The sequence below is a fragment of the Rhinolophus sinicus genome, chromosome 1 (assembly GCF_057876585.1).
Source record: "Rhinolophus sinicus isolate RSI-liver-muscle chromosome 1, RSI-T2T, whole genome shotgun sequence".
NCBI lineage: Eukaryota > Metazoa > Chordata > Mammalia > Chiroptera > Rhinolophidae > Rhinolophus > Rhinolophus sinicus.
Window position 1 is genome coordinate 167,838,232 of NC_142501.1, and position 22,073 is coordinate 167,860,304.

The 22,073-nt window shown below is 33.7% G+C and overlaps 1 protein-coding gene and 1 pseudogene across 17 annotated transcripts in view; one reads left to right on the forward strand and one right to left on the reverse strand.

The window, feature by feature from the left end:
* MAPK10 (mitogen-activated protein kinase 10) overlaps positions 1 to 22,073 on the reverse strand; it is a 288,604-nt gene that overhangs the window by 58,181 nt on the left and 208,350 nt on the right. For 16 of the 17 annotated variants that reach the window (XM_019731283.3, XM_074323972.2, XM_074323984.2 and 13 more), the window contains 5 exons: positions 18,898 to 19,027; positions 14,841 to 14,899; positions 13,842 to 13,980; positions 13,006 to 13,171; positions 10,555 to 10,626 (listed from right to left, as the gene is read on the reverse strand). In XM_019731283.3, coding sequence (XP_019586842.1) covers positions 10,555 to 10,626; positions 13,006 to 13,171; positions 13,842 to 13,980; positions 14,841 to 14,899; positions 18,898 to 19,027 — 566 coding nt within the window. Of the gene's footprint in view, positions 1 to 2,468; positions 2,541 to 10,554; positions 10,627 to 13,005; positions 13,172 to 13,841; positions 13,981 to 14,840; positions 14,900 to 18,897; positions 19,028 to 22,073 lie in introns of all 17 variants that reach the window. The other variant, XM_019731282.3, reaches the window with a different exon arrangement.
* The window catches only part of LOC109447206 (uncharacterized), a 32,079-nt pseudogene continuing 31,035 nt past the window's right edge, over positions 21,030 to 22,073 (forward strand).

The window sequence follows — 22,073 nt, forward strand, 5'->3', positions numbered from 1 at the left end:
TGTACACTTGAAACCTATGTGATCTTACTAACCAATGCCAATAATTTAATTTAAAAATTAAACTTGAAACATTCACAGTAAAATTACAAGATAATATAAAGGCATTAAATAATTCTTAAAATACATGAGCCATAAAAAAACAAACAACAGATCACCAACTTCCAAAACCACTATAAAAATGGAAAAAACAATTTAAATACAGGACAGAACATATTTGAAACATATAAAACTGACAAGGATTAGGTGCCCAATTATATAAAGAACTCCTAATCAACAAAAGATATACAACATAAAAAAATTATTTAAAAAAACAAAAGACACTTTACCAACGGGAAAATACTAATGGTCAATAAATAAGAAAAGATGTTTAGCCTCCCTTATAGCAAAGGAAATGCAAATTTAAGCTCCATTTTAAATAGTATTTTAGATCCAAGAGATTGGTAACAAATTTAAAATCATATCTGACAATACCAAGAGTATGTGAGGTTGTGAAGTCGTTACATCTTCTCCCAAGAAATGAATTATAAGAAATGTTAATCTGTATTTAATAACTCAGTTGTGGAAATCTGATTTGATTTTCTTTCATAGAAAATGTAAGGAAAGTAATAAAAAGCAATCATTTTAATCTATGGGGAGCAAACATTCATTTCAGTCATCAATTATTCAACAACAATGAACTTCTGAGAAAGCCAAGAGTACAAAGTTAAGAGATTGAGTTTATTTTCATCAAAAAAAGATCAGCCAAAATTTAAGAACTGTTTCATATTCATGTCCAAAGGCTAAGCTCAAGTTTATCATTTGTTGGGAATCAAAGAAATCCTGTTTTTTAGAAACCTGACGTAGTTTAGTTTTTAATCAAGTAAATATACTTCTAAATAGCACTAACATTAACATGAAGGTGGTACATTTGTAGATGCCACTTAATAAAATGTATATGTAGCAAATAAAACTGCAATACAAATTTTTTTAAATAAACATGTAACATATATAAGATTAGAACAAACTTTTTGGTAAGAATGGAAGTAAAAACAGTGCAGCTTTATTTTTCACTACGTAAAACTTTTTAGGTTCAGTTTTTTCACTCAACAGAAATTGAATGCCTAACTCAGTCATTTCCTAAACTGGTCCTTTAATACATAAAAAATATATGTATGAAACTATATATATACACATATATATCCACATTTGTAATACACACACACATACACACACACACACACATAAACACACACACACATACAGAGGGTGCAAAAAAATGTATACACATTTTAAGAAAGGAAAAAACTGTATTAAAATTGTAATACTCAATATATACCGATAACTGAAGATGAATATAAGTCAGGTGTGACTTCTGCAATTACAAGAGGTGCTCAAAGTGGAAACTGTAAGCATAATTTTAATACAGTTTTTTTTCCTTTCTTAAAATGTGTATACATTTTTTGGCGCCCTCTGTATACATATATAACCATAATGTAATATATTAGTTCTCAAAGCAAATGGCTAATCATAATATGGTTAGGACACACTATATTAATAATTAGCTTTACTGTAATTACATATTAAAACCCCATTACCATAGGTTCAATTTCATCTTTGAATTATGATCATTTAAGGAGAGATTTTATCTTTAGTATGATGAGCATATAATGTTTTCAGAAATGACTGAGTGTAGGAGGTTATTTAACTAACAAAGAAATAAGTTATTACACACCTATATACTAATCACACAGTGTCCATATCTGTTTAATACTGCAAAGCCCTGGAATCTTTACTTGCTAATTATTTGCTGCCTAACATATGATCTCTTTTACTTATCCAAGTAATATAAATTTATTTCTTCAGATGTTTTATATAATCATTATTGACTAGTAATAACATGGAGAAAATAATAGCTAGAATTGGAGCAATTATTCTTATAAATGAAGTAAATGAGAAAAAAGAATTTTAGAAGAGGTTGATCAATTTAAAAACGAAATTCATATGCATGCTCTCTGAATGTGTTAAAATAAACCAATTGTATTTGTGGGTGAACATAAATCTAACTGATTAGATTTCTATGCCAAGTGAATATTTCTTATGATATAAAAGCATAAATCTTCAGTCTGAAAACTGAAATATTCTGTCATTTATTATCCAGTTATCAATAGAACTTAATTTTGAAACATCTACAAAAAAATAAAATACAGAAGAGTATATCATTGCAATTAGTTTCATAGAAATGAATTAAGGCAGACCTTTTGATACCACGCTGAATGTTTCATGTTTGCTACTGTATTATCCACATAAGATCTTAGGTCTGAGACAAGGCTACTCTACTATGATGTCAGCTGGTAAATATTTGACACTGGAATTACACAGAACCCTTCTAAGGGCAGTGAATGTATACCATCAGCAGTATTATACTTGAGACCAAAGGAAATTGATTGAGAATGACACCCATAGAGACCACTGGCTGCTAAGAAGGATACGATCAGTGCCAGGAAACAGCACTGCACCTTTTATCATTTCTCCCATGATGCACCCTACTGACCACATGTCAACTGAAAACAAAAATTACATGAAGATAAACAACAAGGCAGGACTAGAAAAGAAAAGAAATGAAAACACTTGGCTACCCATGCCACAGAGCGATGGTTTCACCTTTAATGACTGTAAGACAGGTCAGTCTTATGATCATTAGTGTTCTAACACTGTGAATGAGGAGAAAACAAGAATGCCAGGGCCCTTTCTGCTACAGAACTAAAGTAATAATTCCACTCAATGTTACCCAATACACGATAATATTACTTTGCAATTATAATTCAATGGTTAATTTAGGTTTTTTATTTAAAAGGTCTAATTTGCATTCATCTACTAGAATCCTACTGATTTGTATTGTAAATTACTCTAAATTGTGTTAATATGGGAAACATGTAAATCAGTTAATTTTTTATTCTTTTGTATACCATATTTGGAAAAAAGCTGCCAGCAACCTCAAAAGAAAGGGTTTCTTTTACAAAACACATTTACTCTTATTTATAAATATGAATAAATTTCCAGAAGTAAAATGCCAGTTCAAGAATGAATGTTCTGGAATATGCTAGCTCAGTTTTATTAATTCCCATCAAAGTAGCAAGTTTCTAAACAGGAAACATTGCCTTATTATAAACATGTTTGCTTTACAATGGTAAGAAATGCTGGCTTTCAAAAGGGGATGGTTCAACATGAACTAAACAACATGTCTTGAGAACTGACACTTCTTCTGAAACTCTGAATCAAGAGAAACGTAAAATAATGGTCTCTCTGCTATTGTCAGTTATCATCCAGAATGTAAAACCAGGAAGCTGGAGCAGAGGATTCACAGGAAGGGGCAAAATGGGGCAAGGAGAAGCAAAAAAGTGAAATCTCTCTTTATCGTTGGTCACTCACTTGTTCCTACTGAAAAGTCAGAAAAAGAAATAGGTCATTCTTAGGGGTAAGGGGTGGGAAATGACCTAGAAGAATAAGGGATGTGGAGCGGGGAGCAAATAGGGAAAGGGATTACGATAGCAGCACACTATAGTTTTGCTCCACTTCTCTTCAAATTACATCCTGTAATTTGGCAGTGACCTTAAAGAATTCCTCATGAGATTCTTTCTAGTGTGAAAAATCTCACTCAGGTTAAACTCAAAGTTTCCATAGTTTGACTTAACACCTAGACAGAGTGATCACTGCAAAGGAATGGTTACGGGCTTGAAGGTGATAAGCATACCCAGAGAAGCAAATTAGTTTTGCTTCCATTTTAGGAAAGCAAGTGACATGCAGAAATATCAGGGAAAGATAGAGCAAACAGTTGTGTACCCCTTATTATTAATGTATCTATAATTCCAGATAATATCTGTCTCACGAGAGAGGTTGGTATTGTGAGCATTTTCGATTAAAGGATAAAAGAAAAAGATCTGAAAATATATTTTTGAATTGCAAGTATTCTTATCATATTGTCCAAAGTGACCAGTCAGACTAAGTTGTTATTTACAGTGTATCTGTTTTGTACAGATACTGGGAAAGAGACAGACAAAACAGATAGAGCTGAAAAATCAATAGCAGGGTTTTCTCTTGCCTGTATCTATTCAAACATTTGGAAAAAGGCTCTTTCTGCCACAAACCTATTTGGGACTTAGAAAACATCTATTTCTATTTTTTTTTTTTTTTTAATGCTGAAACTCTTTTTTGTGATATCTCTGGTAGATACTCTTTTTTTTTTTTTCCTGCTGAACCAATTCCATTGCTTTCTAGCTGTGTAAACTTGGCCAAGCTACTTCATCTCTCTAAATCTCAATTTCATCCTCTAAAATGTAAATGATAAATAGTATTTATCATGTAGAATTTTCAAAAGAATTATGCCTGATAAATATCCTTCCATAGTGTATACTAAATCCTCACTAAATATTAGTTATGTGTCATCATGAATTAAATATATATTGGAATTATATATTAAAATTATAGATGTATAGAAAGGGTTTATTTATTTTACATCATATATATTATATACCTTATATAATATATAATACAATAACAGTTGGCCTAAATGGACTCTCAGTCACTATGTTGCTTCAGGCTCAATTGGTTCTAGACAGCTGTTGGTTTAATAATTGGTATTAAAACTGGTACATCTCCCACTTCTCCTTTGTGTGACTGCTGGATACAGATATTCCAAAGTAAAAGGAGAACATTTTTGGACATTTATCTTCATGTCAGAACCCAAAATAGACTTAATAGATGACAAAGTTTTTGCATAAAAATTATGCAGAGATATAAACTAGACATCTGAACTACCAATGAATATATATTGAATTCCATTTTTGTTATTTTAATGAATACTTTTTAAGTGATAGTACTCTGGAAACCTTTCCAATTCCCATTTAACTGTACTCACTATTCCTACAGACTATCCAGGCGTATGCTGCCTAGGTGCAAAGCTTTGTGCCTGGAAATGACAAGCTCTATTATTATGTATTACAAAAGTGGAATATATGCATTTATATATGAATTTATATGGGTTTTTATATATTCAAGACAGGATTATTTCTCAAGATAAAGCTATTGCACTAAATTGTATGAATTAGTCATCACAACTAAAACAGGAAATAGGTAATACAATAATTTGATACTAGTATATCTTATTGGGACAGAGAGGTGGGGGTGGAGGTAAGCCTTCCCTCAACGAATACATAATCTGTTATCAAGGTGACTGGATTATTTTATAAAATTTTCAAGATAGTCTAATGAATACTGATTATGCATAATTCTTAGAAGAAATTAGCAAATTCAATCACTGTTGGTAACTGGATTTTGATGTTTTCTGAGACAATCAGATATAGCTTTGGATCTCCACAGGAGTTCTGTATACTAACGCTACCCAGGTAGAATTCTGGTTGCTTTTATGATTCTGATTCATTGCATTTCCCCTCCCATCATCAGTGTTCCCACAGACAGGAAGCAGAATCACTCTCCTAAGCACAAGTAAGTTTTGGTGTTACCAAAATATGGTTATTAATTTTCTAAGAAAATCTCAAGTGTTGTATCATATGTTAAGCATTAGATTACACTAAATTATCTTTTTTCTATTTCTATCCAAGAGATCGAAGTAATATAATGTAGGCCCTGGCAACTGAAATCTAAACAAAACACTGTATTGCTCCCTTTAGTCTCTGTGTAATGGCTTGGATTCTGATCCACAATGAAATATTTTTGGACTTTGTGAGCTTCCATCCAACAACCCGGAAAATAGTTATTTCAGTGGTTCTGGTAACATGATTTTGAGACCACACTGTTTTTCTCCTTAACCTAATTAAATCTTCATTTAGGATTCAGAAAATGTGCTTTGATACATTTTTTTCATTGGACACTTCAATGTATAATAGCAAAATCTAACACCATGTCTTTGAAAAGTTTATGTTTCAAAAGTTATAAATTTCATTAGATATTTAACAAGAGTATATTGTTTTAAACTTCAATGCAAAATGGAATTATAAAAAACTACTAATATACATAAATAAACCAAGAAGATATTTTACATATGTGAATCTAACTAAGAAAAATAAATAATATTTATGGAATACAATGCTAAATATTTTAATGCCAGGAAATCAGAGGAAGATTTTCTCCTTGAGTATACGTATTCAACCTGCTTTTCTTTGTAACTTCTATGCCATCATATTCTTAATTGTTAACCTTTATTTAAAAGACTTTATATTTTTGATTTGCTTTTTTATAAAACAGAAAAATCCATGGAAACTTATTAATAATGGAGAAAACTTTTAGATTTATATTACAAATAAATTATAGACTAATGGACCTATAAAAAATTTGACCATAAAAACATTTAAATAATTTTTAATTGCAACAAAATATTTTAAATTATCATCTTTTACAATCCATGTAATTCTGCAGTGTAATAAAGTAGTAATTTAAGGAAAGCCTAATGGTGGAAAAATATCTTTTTCTTTAAACTTTTCATGTTCTGATCAACAAACAGTAAATGCTGGCTCCAAATATCTTACATCATCACCGAATTAAATACAAGCTCCCTGAAGGTCCATACAAGTAGTCTCACTTTATTCTGTATATCAGCTTGCAGAGTGCTTAGTAAGTAGCAAACTATTCACTTTTCTTTGCTTTCACTGTTGTCTAATTCACATATAATTTGGTTTTACATCATTTGAGAGAATATTTCTTTTTTATAATAGGTGGACTTCTAGTGATTTCTATTTTTTATAGTTTATTTAATTCAATTTGATGCTTAGTTAAGCTAAAGATCCCCCAACTATAATATAAAAATTGGAGTGCCTTATTTTTGAAGGTATTTACAGGTATATGTATGTTTGTAAACATGTAATGTTTTATATGTATCAAATGACGTTCATCATGGCAATCCTGTAAGAAAGGCAAAAGGGGATATTTTATAAAGTAAATTGACGTTTGGGAGATAAGTCACATGACTAAAGGAAAGAGGACCAGAAGCCAGTTCTTGGAACCCTATTCCAATATGAGCTCTAGACTTATTTGACTGCTGAAGGGAGAAAGTCCCACAGCAGGTGTCTCCATTCATGAACTCTATCCTCAAAGCCAAACAGACCAACAGCAGTTTAAATGGAGTATCACAGTAATGACTAAGGAATGCATTTTATTGTTTGTAGTTTTTCCCCTTCGGTATTTCACTTCATTTCTAAAGATTACTCAGTACTCTGTCTACAGAACCATAGAGGGATGGGAAAAATATAACGTGCTTTTATTTAAACCATATATATATATATATATATATATATATATATAATTTCCAAGAGACAGGAAATTCCCGGGGACCTGGCAGTCCTAGTGAAGCTTTGTGCAAAATACCACCTAACAGCTTCCTCTCTAAGACATCAAGGAGTCAGCGAGGTCCAGCTCCTCAATCTCTTGCCTTTTGTTCCACCCAGCAGTCCGTTCTCTCTGTCCTCCCTCACTTTCTGCCTGCTTGCCTATCTCTCAGCACTCCTTTTATGACCTTCATGTCTTCTTCTGCCCTCTAGTGGACTCTGGACTCTCTCAACACCTTGAAGAAGGGATTTTCTCCTTATAACTATGTCCACCTTCCATCTTTTCAGATACTCTCAAAATCTCCGGCTCCCATTCTAGTGATTCCTATCTCACTCAAATTATCTCAAAATAATAATAAAAGAGAAGAAGAGTAAGCAAATTAATGGTTAAAATATATTCTTTTAAACAAACACAAAAAATAATAAATGAATAATCTAGTTTTGTTATGTTCATGATTATCTACAATTTGCTTGGTGTGAAAGAATGATTACTAGATTTTTACATCCCAACTTTATTTCAGTCATAAATCATACAGTGTTTGAGATAACCCTGTCTTACCTTCATATTAGAGAATACACTCAAACTATGGTAATGTATTAGTTGCAAAAGTTTATTGGGAAGTAAGCAGTTATTTAAGGAGGTAAAAAGGATTAAGAATATCTGTCTGCACTAAATAGATATTATAATCCACAATCTCCAATTTTTGTTTATTTTACTTTGATTATTCCTAATTTCCATATTTGAGCTTCCAAAACATGACATTCAATTAATTTGAGGGTGTTTTCTTTATTTCTTCAAATACATTTTTGAAAAATCATTTACTTGTTCCCTAAGAACTTGGCTCCTTGGCAAAGTTATATGAATATATCCTTTTCATTCTAACTGAAATTTCTCATGTCTTCAGAGGGAGAGGGGAGAGGAGGGTACTGTAGCATCCCAACTGTCAGCGTTAATTAGAGATAATATACTTGAGGTCTAGAGAAGTTGCCAATGAATATGAGGTGCCTGTCTTTAATACCACCCAGGTCCAGAGAACTCTGGCCAAGAACTCTACATTACAAGCCTTGCTCAGAGAAGATGCTGCAATTCGAAGTGGGATGAAAAAAATAATAATAACAAAGTAGAAAGAATGTATCGAAAAGAAGCAGGTTTAAGGAAAGAACTCTGGAAGAGTATACTGGTAGTGTATGAGCCTTCAGTAATCAGAATATGGCATGCCCTGGTTGGAGTTTGAAGTGAGTGAAGGGAATAAGTGACTAGATAGTGCAAAAAAAGGAAAAACAAACAAAACCCCCAAAACCTTCTAAACAAAAACCATTATAAAACTGCTTTACTATAAATTCTTATTTTAAAAAAAATCTGAATGTAATGTAGAGTCACAGATATCGCATATGATCTTTGGGTTCTATAAAGAAAAAAATGGACCTGATATATCTATTGTTCTCTAACTTGAATTCAGCATGGCTCTAAGACTTTTTAGCAATACTATATGTCAACGAATACACCATGAAATAGATATTAATCATAACACTATAGTAAAACTTGAGTGTATAATAATGAATGTATAATTTTAAAAACTCTTTATGTATTAAAATTAAATTACTAATCAGAAAACTACCCTGTGATATCACCTAGATCGTATCTCGATAGCCAAGAAATCCACACAGTGTTTCTCGAATGCAAAGACAGTTTTAATGTGGGAAAGTAGCTTACACTTTAGTCATCCATGACAATTTCGTAAGATTTCTCGATTTGTCAAGGTGTTTTCCTATTTTTGCTTAAGGTTCAGATTAAGAAAGGGAACATGAAAAAGTTCTGTAGAGAAAGAGGAGTAATGTTGATTATGATGATAGAGTATTATCCCATCATTTTTTCACCTCAGAGAACTTCAATATAGATTACTCTGAATAATTCTAAGTGAAAAGCAAGAGAACATACGATGGTTTATTTTTGAACCTCTGAAGAATCTTGGAAGTAGTCAAGGTATCAATTAGCATATACTAAACTTTGAAATGACTTCCAGTAAATGCAGGAATCATTTAGATGCTAACATATTGTTTTCACCATACATGATGTCCATTGGCCCCTCAACTTACATCTGCTCATTATGCTTTAGTGAAGTCAGTTATTCTACTTTTATTTCCACTAAATAACAATCATAATATTTCCTATGTAAAAAGAGTTCCTTAATAGAGTTTTCTTATTAATCGAATATAATATTTAATAGAGTTATGTACCACATGTTTATTGCCAATTTCCAAAAAAAGTTATATGTAGCAAATACACTGAATTCAATCTTGCACTATCATTGGTAAAATTGTCAATTGTTGTAGCACTGAGATATATAATACACTATTGTATATTAGCAGGGTAGTTCTGTATTCATAAAAGTATATTCTCTGTTAATATGTAAACTTTATTATCTATATATTAAAATCACAGATATGTGCCCTGGTTAGAAAGTAAGCTTTTGGTCATTTTAGAAATACACCAACTCATTGAATAATTCCAAATCACAGATCTCACTCTAGGAAATTTCTGATGGAATCTAGTACAGGACTCAGTGGGAGAACTCAAATCAACATTGCTTTTTAAAATTCTAAATTTCATTGGAAAAGCAATTATCTATGTCTAAGTCAAGGGAAGAAAGCCTATTTGAAACCCATCAGACATCTGGCAATTTGAATAATAATTATGATTGTTAAATGTGGAGGCTCATGTATTAAGGAGAAAATGTTATATTGACCTATTTAAGACTGAATATAGTGTCAAGAATAATTCAAATCAGTGAAACTGTAGACAAAAGCTTAGGATGTCAGCCAGGAGAGAAATTATTATGCCTAAATGCTGTGGAAGATAAAAATACTCTTAGAAAGCAGATGGAAAATACTTGCAAAGAGTGACTTATTTTTCTAGTTATAAAAATAAATATATATGAATCATTTGAGATTTGGTGGCCTCTCTTATTTATGAAAAATAGCACATAATACTTTGAATTATAGATAAGAAAATAATTTAGGAAGAAAAAAGCCCATTGAAATTTAATTAACATAAATAATTGTGGTAGGTAGTCTTCAGTACTGGTCAGATTATAGAAATTACCACTTTAAAAAAAATCACAATTATATCACTTACCCAACTTTTTGCTTCTATCTTTACTCTCCTGGTAAAATCATTATGTGTTTAAAGGGAGAGAGAACAAAACAGGTAAAGCTGCAGCAAAAGGTACAAGGATACAGTCCCTTCCTGGAAAGAGGATTTTGTGGCGAACCATTTCTCCCATAATGCATCCCACAGACCATATATCCACTAGAACAGGAGAGAGGGAAGTGAAGAAAAGGGAGGAAAGTAAAGTTAACTAAGATAATTGATTTCTGAAGGAGGAGGAAAAAGAACAGTTCGATTAGAAGATACAATTTTTGTTTCCCACCAAAAATTGGCCAAAAAAGTAAATTAAAACCAGCACTATAAGATTACATAAACAATGTCTAGTATGAGAACTCAAATTAATTTTTAAAAATTACTTTATGGGTGCCTTACATTGCCTCATTAGTGTCACGAAGTGGTGACATGGAAAAGCGGCACCTAAACCAAAAGTATCTTAATCAACCCATAGGGCAGCTATTTCCATTTTCTTTTCTATTCTATTCAGTTACGTGGACTAGGGCAATGATTTCTTGTTTTCTGTGTTTTGCTTTTCGGTACATGCAACCAAGGAAATCCAACCAAATCCAAGAAACTAGGAAAGGGCTGAAACCACAGTTTAAAGGGAGAAGTTTTGGAATCCCTAGTATTCAGGACTTAGTTTTTCCTTCAGAAGTAATCCTTGTAAATAAACATCAATTTTAGTTTCAATTTGAAATATTTCAAGAAAAACATATATGATTAATTAGCATATGTATAAAATAGTCATCTAGAAGTAAAGTGAAAAAAGGTATTAAAGGTGTTAAAAAAAGTGTTATATACATATATTTTTTTCTCAGTTGTACTTGTTAACCAAACATGCTGCACCTTTTCTTACCAATCTTTCCCCTCTTCCAACTGGCTTTTTAGTAGGACAAAGGGAACTTTTAGACAAAAACATTAAGCTGAAACGCTTCTTGGGGAAGGAAGGCAGGGTTAGGTGCACAGGTTAGCTGCGCATGCCTGAAATTGGAGCAAGCGGGTTTTTCTGCATGATAACCTTCTTTCCATACCTAAGTGGGAGGATAACACAAGAGTGCTTGGTATGGCTTCTCCACGGATCTAGAAATGCCAAAAACCTAAGGCAGTAATTTGCAACCCTTTCTAGTGAGGAAAGGAAAAGTGATGAGATTGTGCGCCATTTTTGCAGCAAGCAGCTGAAAAGCCATAATAGGCAAATTCAGACCTGGAGACCCTTGGTTTCTTGAACTTGTAAATTGGCTCCCTTTGATTTTTAAAAAATAATTTGTGAAGAATGTATACAAATATCTTCTTTTCCAAATACATTATATGTGGTATTGCCTTGGAAAGAGGACTAAATGTGCCTGTTCCAAGTCAAAAGGTAACAGAGTTCTTCCATTGTCCATCAAAGTGAACTTGACCTTCCTAAGAGACTTTTTTCCTTCCTCACACAAATGCACAAAAGTATTGCCTCTCTTCTAGTCTGGAAGTACTCAAAGAAATTTTTTAAAACTTTGGTGGCCAGGAAATTTTCATAGAAGTACCCTGTAGCACCTGCACGTAAAAATACAATGATAATTATTTTTATAGAACTTATAAAAATAGAATGCTAGGACTAAATAGAATAGAATAGAAAAATAAGTATGAAAGGTACATTGAGTAAATATAACAATCCTAATTTAAAACTATTTGAATTCCTAAATACACTGGATATGTTTTTCAATATGCTGTATTACTTGTTAGAGATAGTCTTTTCAAAATAATATATTGCAATGCTTTCTGATAGGTATTTTATAAATCCTTCACTTGAATCAATAAAGTCAAATTGGAATACATTTTGAAAATTCTTTCTATCTTTTAAAGTGTTCATGAATACGAGATTTTCCTTATGAAAGCAGTAATATAAAATATTTTTCTCTCTGTGGTTTTTGGAATTTATTAAAAAAACCACTAGGAAATTGCTATCCTAAATGTCACTTACAGAGCACTTTAAAGTATTAAAGAGACTCTTATCCAACTGGAACAATTTGGATTATTCTAAATTGACTATGCATTGAGCATTTGTAAAGATTCTCGTTCCAAGCGTTTGTGGTGTATTTTTGTTTAGCTTTTCCTAGGACTAGAGCAATCTCTTTAATATATGACATAAAGCCAAATAGTTAAATCCAATAGACAGATTTCTTCCTGTTTTCACACTCACTTTGAGCTGAGCTGCAGCCCAAATAGCAATTTTTCTCAGTATCTACAACATGTGTGCTCATTAGTATCCACTTGACTGTTTAGTCAGACTCCATTTACAATTCTTTTTAGCTATAACATTTTAGTGTTCTTCTAGTAAAGCTTACTTCTCAGAACATCCTTCACATTTTTAATGAGTGATTCTTCCTACTGGTATGTTTTTAAAAACGCTCTGAATATGAAAGCTGGCAGCCCTGGTTAAAAAAAATATTCCTATACATGAAAGAGAACATTACTCTTGGCTATCTGAAGCATGTACACACTTTCTTCACAGTCTCCGTGGCTGCTACTCAGAAGCATCCCTACCGTTCTCCTTGTAGCCCATTCCCAGGATGACCTCTGGGGCTCTGTAATAACGTGTCACCACATAAGGAGTCATCATGAAGCTTGTGCCTGCCGTCCTGGCCAGTCCAAAGTCAAGGATTTTCAATGTACAATCAGACTTGACTACAATGTTACTTGGTTTTAAATCCTGACAATAGAAACAGAAGAAATTAAAAGCCAGCATCATATGAAACATGCAATTTCCATCCACTCAATCAACTCACTGCAGAAACCTACATAAAGCAAATGATTACTGCCCTGAAGGAATTTACAATTAGTTTTCAGATTTTCTAAAACATATCCTCAGAAATGTTTTTTAAACCCAGAAGAGACCTATACTATCATTTTTATAATTTAGGCTCATCTTGGGAAAAGGTTTTAGAAAAAACACATATCATTTATCGTCATCTGTTAGCTTTCTCTTTATGGCAACATAAACCTTTCATCTTATATTTCATTTCTAGGCCTGACAGAAAAGCAGATCAGGGCAGCTGTCTTTATGCTGTCAGAAACAAACTGTTTAAATGAACTGTCTTATTTCAATTGCACATATGACCTCTGCCAATCAAGGGGCTAGAAAACATGAGGCTTCTCAGAACCTGACTCTCAATGTGCTAAACAAAATGTTAAACAAAATCAACTACAGTATAGCTAAAGTTTCCTTCTATATATGAGTGACCTATGTACTAATTCTAACATAAAAGAAATTAGGAAGAAGAGTATATTTAACCAAGCCCCCTACATAAAGAAAACCATCCACAGTTACTTTCACTTCTCCAAAAGCATCTTAATTGTAATTCTGGAGGAGGTGTTCTTACCCTGTGAATAATTCCAGCAGAGTGAAGGTGCTTGATGCCACACAACATTTGGTATAGAAGGTAAGACATTCGCTCGTGGTCTAACTCCATTTGAATCACCTGACACAAGTTGGCATCCATCAGTTCCATTACTAAGTAACTGGAAAGTAAATCCACAATTTAGTTCCAGATCACAAGACCTGAGAAGTCCTTCAAACAAGTCAGAATCCTCTCCTAAATCTGTAGTTTTCTGAACTTCTCTGCTCTATATTTTACTGAATTAAGAATGTGAAAAACTTCCAAGTTTTGCACATGTTAGCTATGGTAACTCTCCTCTAAGGTTATTAACAGACGGAGCATTGATTAATGTGTGCCTCTTGCCCATGTATTTTTCTACTTTCATCTTGTTCTCACTTTTCCCTGAATTTCCTGAACTTTTTCCCGAGTATTATGATTACAGAAAAGAATTTTTTTTTTTTTTTCAGAATAGCCTCTTCCATTAAATGCAGTATATCTGTGTGAAACAAGAAATGTATCTGTGTTAAATATGCAATGTATCTGTGCCAGGATTTGCTTCTTCTCCTGTCCTTATTCTTACTATACTTCTAGATAGATTCTTTTTTTACACAAAATCAAAGTCACCACAAAAATAGAAATAAAGTTTAAAGATAATTTTTATAATGTCTCTCTTATATATCTCAAAGCAACTTGACTCATTCTAGAAAGATCACAGAATCAATTAATAATAATAAATGCATAATAAATAATAAGCCTCCCCTGATTGAACCAAGAACATGGAACAACAAAGTACAAAGAGCCAGAAAACCAGAAAGAAGTAGAAGTGTCTTTCCAGGAAGTAACACCAGACACAGAACCTTCTGTCCTGTTGCAGGATCCTTTTCATTTCCTGCCAGCTCCCTTTGATCTCCACAAGGGATTACATCTATTTGATTTTTGTCAATTTCCTTTGCGTTATTTGAGAGCTATTCTCTCCCTTCCTTCAAGAGTTTTGTTACTTACACATCTTGGAATTCCTCCAGCGTTTTCTGGGGTGTGAAGACATTTAATAAACTAATAATCTGGAAAAGAGACAGTGGAAGGGACAGAGGAAGGAGAGAAAGAAAAAGAAAGAGAATGAATTACTTAAAAAGCATCTTTAAACTAGCATTTTTTTTCCAACTCAAAGTCACACACTTGTGCTATGATGGAAATAGAAAAGTTGGAAAAAATGTCTAGAACTGTCTCACAGAATATAGGAAAATGTACTCGAAAGGGACATACTGTATGTCTTTAGGGTAAAATGCAATTAAAATGCTCAAATTCTTAGGTAAAAGAGTAAGAGGAGATATATAATTGTGATATTGCTTTAGAGTATGGTACTCTTTGGTAGAATATAGGGCTGAATGTAATTAAACAAAGAAAAGGAGGAAAGCCATGTAAGAAAAGTGAGGCAGCAATGAAACACCCAACAAGACTTAGTAAGCCCATGTTTTTCCTCCAAATAAACAAGGTGGTATTCTAAATCAAGTTGGTGCTCTAAATCAAGGTGAAGCTCTAATTCAAGATGTTTTCTGCGTTGTTACTTTAGTTTTGTTTGTTTCTATTTCATACTCAAATATTATTTAAGCTAATGTTCCAATGGTATGTGTGAGGAAAGGTATATCTTGGACAATATCAATGATGAATTTAGTGAAAAATGTAAAAAAGGTATTAAAATTCTATTTCTTAAACTTTTTCTTTCCTGTTTTATTTTATATATTAGATAGTAAAGAAGTTTACCTTATAGCATAAGTAAATTTCAAATATACTTTTGTCACATTTCCAAATAAATTGCATACATAAATAACTCAAAATGTTCATGCAGCTTAATATTCTGTACTTATGTGTCAGTGGGAAATAAAAAATATATATATAGATAACAATCTTCTACTCACAGGATAGATGTAACTATTTCATATAAATTAGGTAAGTACAAGTTTAATACTTATACATCTTTAACATTACGAATTAACAAATTTCAGTGAACTTCATAAGTGGTATCGAAACTTATGAAGAAATAAAAATAAAACAAAATTATTTTAAACATCTGAGAAATGTAGTCAATTGTCAGGAATGCTTTTAGGCCTTGAGTAGTTTTCATTTCTTGAGGAATTATTAAGAAAAAATCATAATACCATCCAATATTTTCATATATATGTAATTTCGTATTACTTTATGAAATTTTATATATATATATATATATACATATATATATATATATATATGGCAATGGTTATAACATATCAGAAAAACCTAAGATCATCTCTTCTAAAGCAAACTTGCAGTATGGAATATACATATAGAAATAAATTATTTCAAACATTCTTTAAAACTTGTAATTAAAGTATCTTATTATCCTGTATGTTTAATTATAGTGTGTGTTGAAAAATGCCTATGTGGTACATCTCTCATTGAAACATATATAGTGGGTCTGTTTTTCTATTACCTTATCAGTCTTTGAAAGTATCAGTCTTGTTGATATTTGTTCAGACAAAAACATCAGAGACTGTGCATAGGACACACACACATACAACACACATATAACCCTTAAAGATGGGAAAATGCCAACTCAGATCACCTGGTGAATAAATAGTCTAGGTAATCTAAATTAATCTAGAAAATAGCATTGCAATTTTAAGTAAATCAAGATGTATTATTTTAAAAGACAAATTCCCCACTATGCATCCTTATTTTCTCTTTTCCTATACGTTTCTTTTTAAATCACCTTCATCTTCTTTGATTTCCCTTTGAGATTTCTCCTCTGTTCTTTCTTTGCTTCCTTATAAATTCTAATTCCTACTAATAAGCAATTAAAAATCTTGTCTTTCAAAGCAGATCATCACAGGTATTTCCATTTTAGTGGAACAGTTTCCAAGCAGGAATTTGATTGAGTTCCTTTATTCCGAGACCTTAAAACGCACAGATGTGAATGAATGTTTGTCACGGCCCCACAATCACACAAGCTATCAGTTCCTAGAATTAAGTATTCATTTTCTAAATGGATTTTCTTCTCTATTATTCAAGACTTATTTGGGATTACTTTGCTGTGTCACTTCCCACAGCATTAACAGAGTTCTGCATTCTGACTGCTTTTAGTTAATATTGTAAGTACTGGAGTGAAGTTTACATTTGGTTGTAAGCAGACTTCTCTGTTAACAAGTTCCAGAAATATAGTTCAATAAACTTAAGTACATACACGCATACAAACACAAACACAAGGGAGCAGCAGGTAGGATGCTATCAAAAAATTATCATTTCAATTTGGAACTCCTTTTTTAGGTATCATAAATGTGAACCTCCTATTTCACACCCAATGTGAACTGTTCCATCAAGAACAGGGAGTATGATTCCCTCAAATTCCCAAGTAAGTGGGGATTTCTTCACAATGTATTTATTGCATTGTAAGAGCTAGAAGGAGGATTAAGGGAATATAAATATATGACAACACAAACTATCAAAATTTTCCACCAGTTGCTTCATTGCTCATATCCATCCATTCCTCATTGCCGTTGGTATTTCTTACCCTCTTGCCATCATAAAAATAGACTGCATTGGTCATGCGATTAATCTTGTTCCTGCCTTTATTTAACATAATGAAAGAACAAATTGCTTTAGTAGAATGACTTTTCCTAGGAATTATCCTTTCCATCATTTTTATACTCCTTTCTAGAAGTATCAGGTTCTTTGCATGGCCAAATTAAAGAAGGGTACAGACTTCATAAAATTTCCTTTCTCAGTGAGGCCTTTCCTACTCAACCTATTTAAACGAGCAAGCCTACTCCACCGACATGGACCAGAATTTATGTTCCTTGTTTTGTTTTCCCTGATAGCACTTATCGGACATTCCATACATTTACCCATCAGTTTTGTAGAGTGCCTTTCTCTTGCAGGTAGAACATGAGCTCCGCGTGGGCAGGAATCTGTCTCTTATCTTCACTGCTATATTCTTAGCATCTACATCACCTAGACCCATACCTGGCACATTTTATTCATTAAAAAAAAATTGTCAAATGGCTGAACTAAAACACCATTGGAGTAGATAATAGAGACAAAGAGAAACACTGTCATTGGGCCTGAATCCACATATTTGCATGTCAACCATCTTTCAACTGAACAGTCATACATTTGCTGCTTCTTAGTGCCATTGATAGAAAAATTCACTTGTTTATAAACTACACTGATAATTTCATATCTTTTGGGTGATTTTCATACTTCGGAAAAACTTCACAGGGAATGATAGCTATTGTTTTTATAGTTTTATTATAATAATGTATAACAACTTTTATTATATATTTGTATGCAATAAATTATATGTACTATGTTTATTATAATTTATTAATGAATAATAGTCATTGAAACAATGAGTTATCTTCCATTTGCCCTTACTAAGAAGAACGGGAGCATAGAAAGAATTCTAGAGGCCCTGGCCTATGGTTGAAGCAGCTTATGTTCTGAAATGAGGAGAGTTCTGTAATGGTGTACCCTGCTGAGTTCCAATGAGAAATGTTCTTGCTGATTCTTTTCTGAAGTGCTTTGCAGATATGTCCCTGCACAGTTTCCCAACCATACAAAAAAACAAGACGCCAAAGCACAGTGTGTACACTGAACAACTTGAGGCCATTGCCAGACTATAGCTAAAAGAGAAAGGAGATAAAAACCTTCACCTGTTAATAATTAAATTTGAATTAAAAAGAAATATGGTATATTGTTGTGTAGGAGGTTTTTGGTTATTGGTGTTGTTTTTATTTTGGAAGAGCATGGCGCTCTCTGTTGAATTTAGAACAAAATAACCAAATATGGTGAATTTCATAACAGGGAATACCTATGAAATCCATCCCCTCCACACCATATGGTTTGTAGAAGATTTTTAAGCAGAAAGCTACCATGAGGACAATGAAATCAAATGTAGCATATGGACAGGATAAACAACCTTAAGAGACAGAAATTGCAAAGTAAAGAAAGACTTTCCTGTCATACTGATTTTCTTTCCACAATCTCACAACCTCCCACTGCCAGAAGTTTAAAAATAACAACTCACATTTTTATGGTTCACACACTTCATGAGGACCAGTTCCCGGTAAGCTCTCTTGGCATGTGTTTGGTTCTGAAATGGTCTGCTAAGCTTCTTAATGGCCACATTTCTATCAAGGACAGCATCATACGCAGCACTGCAGAGATCCAAGAGAAATCCAGGATTACAAACAAGTTGTCCTTAGAATTCCTGCCTACAGAACTAAGGATATGCTCTAAAAAAAGTACTATTTTGGAAATCTACCCAGATACCTTCTCCTCAGGTCACATGTCAAAATCAGCCTGTAAAGAAAGATATAAAATTGACCAGTATAAAAATATTTTACTTGCTAGGAAATAAAAATAAAGGAAAGAAAAAAAGAAAAAAAGTACCTTGATAAGAATACAGTATATAATTGCATCAGTGAGTGGGGGACAAAAGAAGGACACGTGCTCAGTTTTCCCACAAGGCATGTGATGGTGGCAAGTCATTTCATCTCCCTGGGCTTGAATTCCTCGTCTATTAATATGTGATATTTAGGTTTTCTCTAGCTATAAAACTGCATCTTTCATTATTTCAACTGGATATTCTTTTTCCTCATTCACAGGAACCAGCTTTTAAGGTGTGATGTTAATTGCCATGAAAGAAAGCACAGATTGGTTGATACTCAAGTTTCACTCATCAACAATAAAAAAGATCAAAATAGGAAATGCAATCAGAGGGAACTGCAGAAGCATAAAGACCTGCATTTAGATACAAAAACAGAAATGAATGCTATTACCATTTGAAGCTTTCAAACTATTTGAGAATGATAATGTACCACGGTTTGAAAAGGCAATCAATGTATGGTACTGTTTCTCCCATAGGCAGAATACATGAGTCTGGGATCAAATGGGGGAGTGAGTCCCTTCTTACAATTATACCTAATGACCCAGTCACAAAAAGTTTTTCCCTGTCCCTGCAACTCTGGGTTGCACTGGATTGTCTGAAAACCAGGAATGACAACAGCCGCTGGTGTCCCCTACAATTGATCTATCGAATTGGAAGTGACATTAATCTTTTATGGCTCATGCCACTAAACCAAAAGACAAACAACAGGGATTACTGTATTGTAGGATAGTGCTGCATTCACAGGAGAAGGTTGGGCAAGGTCTCAGAGTTCACCTGATCCATGCCTCCATATAATGCTTATTCCTCTCCAAAATATCGCCATCAAAAGCAAGACCAGTCTCTGCTTGGGCATCTCCAAGAAGAGGGACCCTGTGACATGAAGCGCAGCTTTCCTATTGCTGGCCATCTCTGAGAGTTGGAAATGTCATCATCTAATCAGCACAGGTGTCTCCCTGTGGTTTCTGTTGGTTACTGTCAGCCCTGTCTTCTAGGGAAGCTCAAAATAAAGTATTCCCTTTTCATTATGAGAGACCCGCAATGTTCAAAACCCTTTAAAAGACGGAGCACGATGCCTGGCCTACTATACAAGCACTCAGTAACTCTCAGCTTTTCTTGTCTTTCCTCTAAGTCTTTTCTTTTTTAAGCTAACTATCACCAGAGTCCTACCACCATTTGTCAGAATGTGTTTCCAAGGCCCATCACCATCTGGTCAGTTTCCTCTAAATATATTCCAGTCTGTCAAATATCCTCTGAAAATGTGGACTCTGCACTAAATAAGCATTGCTACTCTAGACGTGCAGTGTCCGTGAAGATTAGGGTAGGGCCATCAATCCCTTCATTCATTCATTCACTTGCCCATTCATTATGTTGACAGTTAATACAGGTAAATCTAGCCTGGCTTCTTTGATAACTACATCACACGCAGTCAGCCTGTGTTAAAATGCAAAAGCTGTCTTTTTAAAAATATGTGTGCTGCTATCAAACTCTGTACGTCAGCACTGGTGCTTCTGTTCTTGGTTGTTCTCGCGAACCGACCAATGGCAGCACAGGTAATGGAAAGAGTCCGATGGACCTGCATCTTACAGGTAGTGTGCAAGGACAACAGTAGATGTGGAAATACAGAAATTCAACTCGCTTTTTAAAGGGAATAAATTGTTATCAGCAGGAACTTGTTCCGAACAGTCACCTAAAAAGGAAAGACTACATTTTAACCTGAAACAACTTAGTTGAAATCATTAAAATAGCTAAAGAAAGACTAGCAACGAGTCATGTATAAAGGCGTCAGAGGCACATTCACGCTCTGCCTGACCAAGCAACAACGCGCCCTCGCAGGTCAGTCGGTCCAGGGATGCTGTCAGCCAGCCTCGTGGTGACTGTCAGAGACTGCAGCCAGTTAACATTCTGATCAGCGTCTCCTTCAGCTGATGCTATGCTCTGTGGTCTGCATTCTGCTCAGCAGGCTCTCCTACAAATGGTGCACGAAGAGTACTGCCTCTATGTGGTCGGCTTGACTGTCACATTTCTCATAACTTAATAAAATGGCATCTGGTTTTGCATGTGAGTTTTTAGTGAAGCGTGTCAATGTGAGTCTCAGTCCCTGAAATACTGACCAGATCCTGCAAGACAGTAGGCCAGCCCTCAACTTCATTTGGAATAACTGAGAAAATGCCATCCCCTAGCTTTCTTGGCAGGTACATTCACTGGTTCATTTCTCTTAGACATGTGATGACACTTCCCTCCCTCTGGTAGCTCTTCCATGAAGCACTTTTAGGCATGATTCTCAGCATTGCTGCTTACTAAGTGTGGAGCTATGAGCAAGCCACTTGCTCTTTCTGGCATCAGTTTCCTCATGGTTATCATGGAAATAATAACAACCTGAAAAGACTGTTACAAGGAATAAACAAGGTAGTAATATATTTATAGGGCCACACCTAGAGTGAGCACTCAATAAATAATACCTACTGCTAGTTTTACAATCAGTGTCCTTTCTGGAGTCTTTGTGTAATGCAGGGCAAGATAAAGTATAAGCTTCTACAGCATGTATTATAATTGGACATGTAGCTACTAATCAGCATTTTAAAATCTGCCTGCTCAGTATAAATCCATTCAACTGTACTACTATCTTGTTTGCCCCATGATATAAAAGTTTGGAGCAAAAGCCTTGTTAAAATCTAGATACATTATAGCCTTACAGTTCTATTACTTACCACCTTTAATAAGCTATCCAGTTTGGTTTGTTTTTAATGAAACCCCTATTCCCAGTGATCACTGCATCCTGTCTTAATGGCACACGGTATCTTTTCTAACCAATA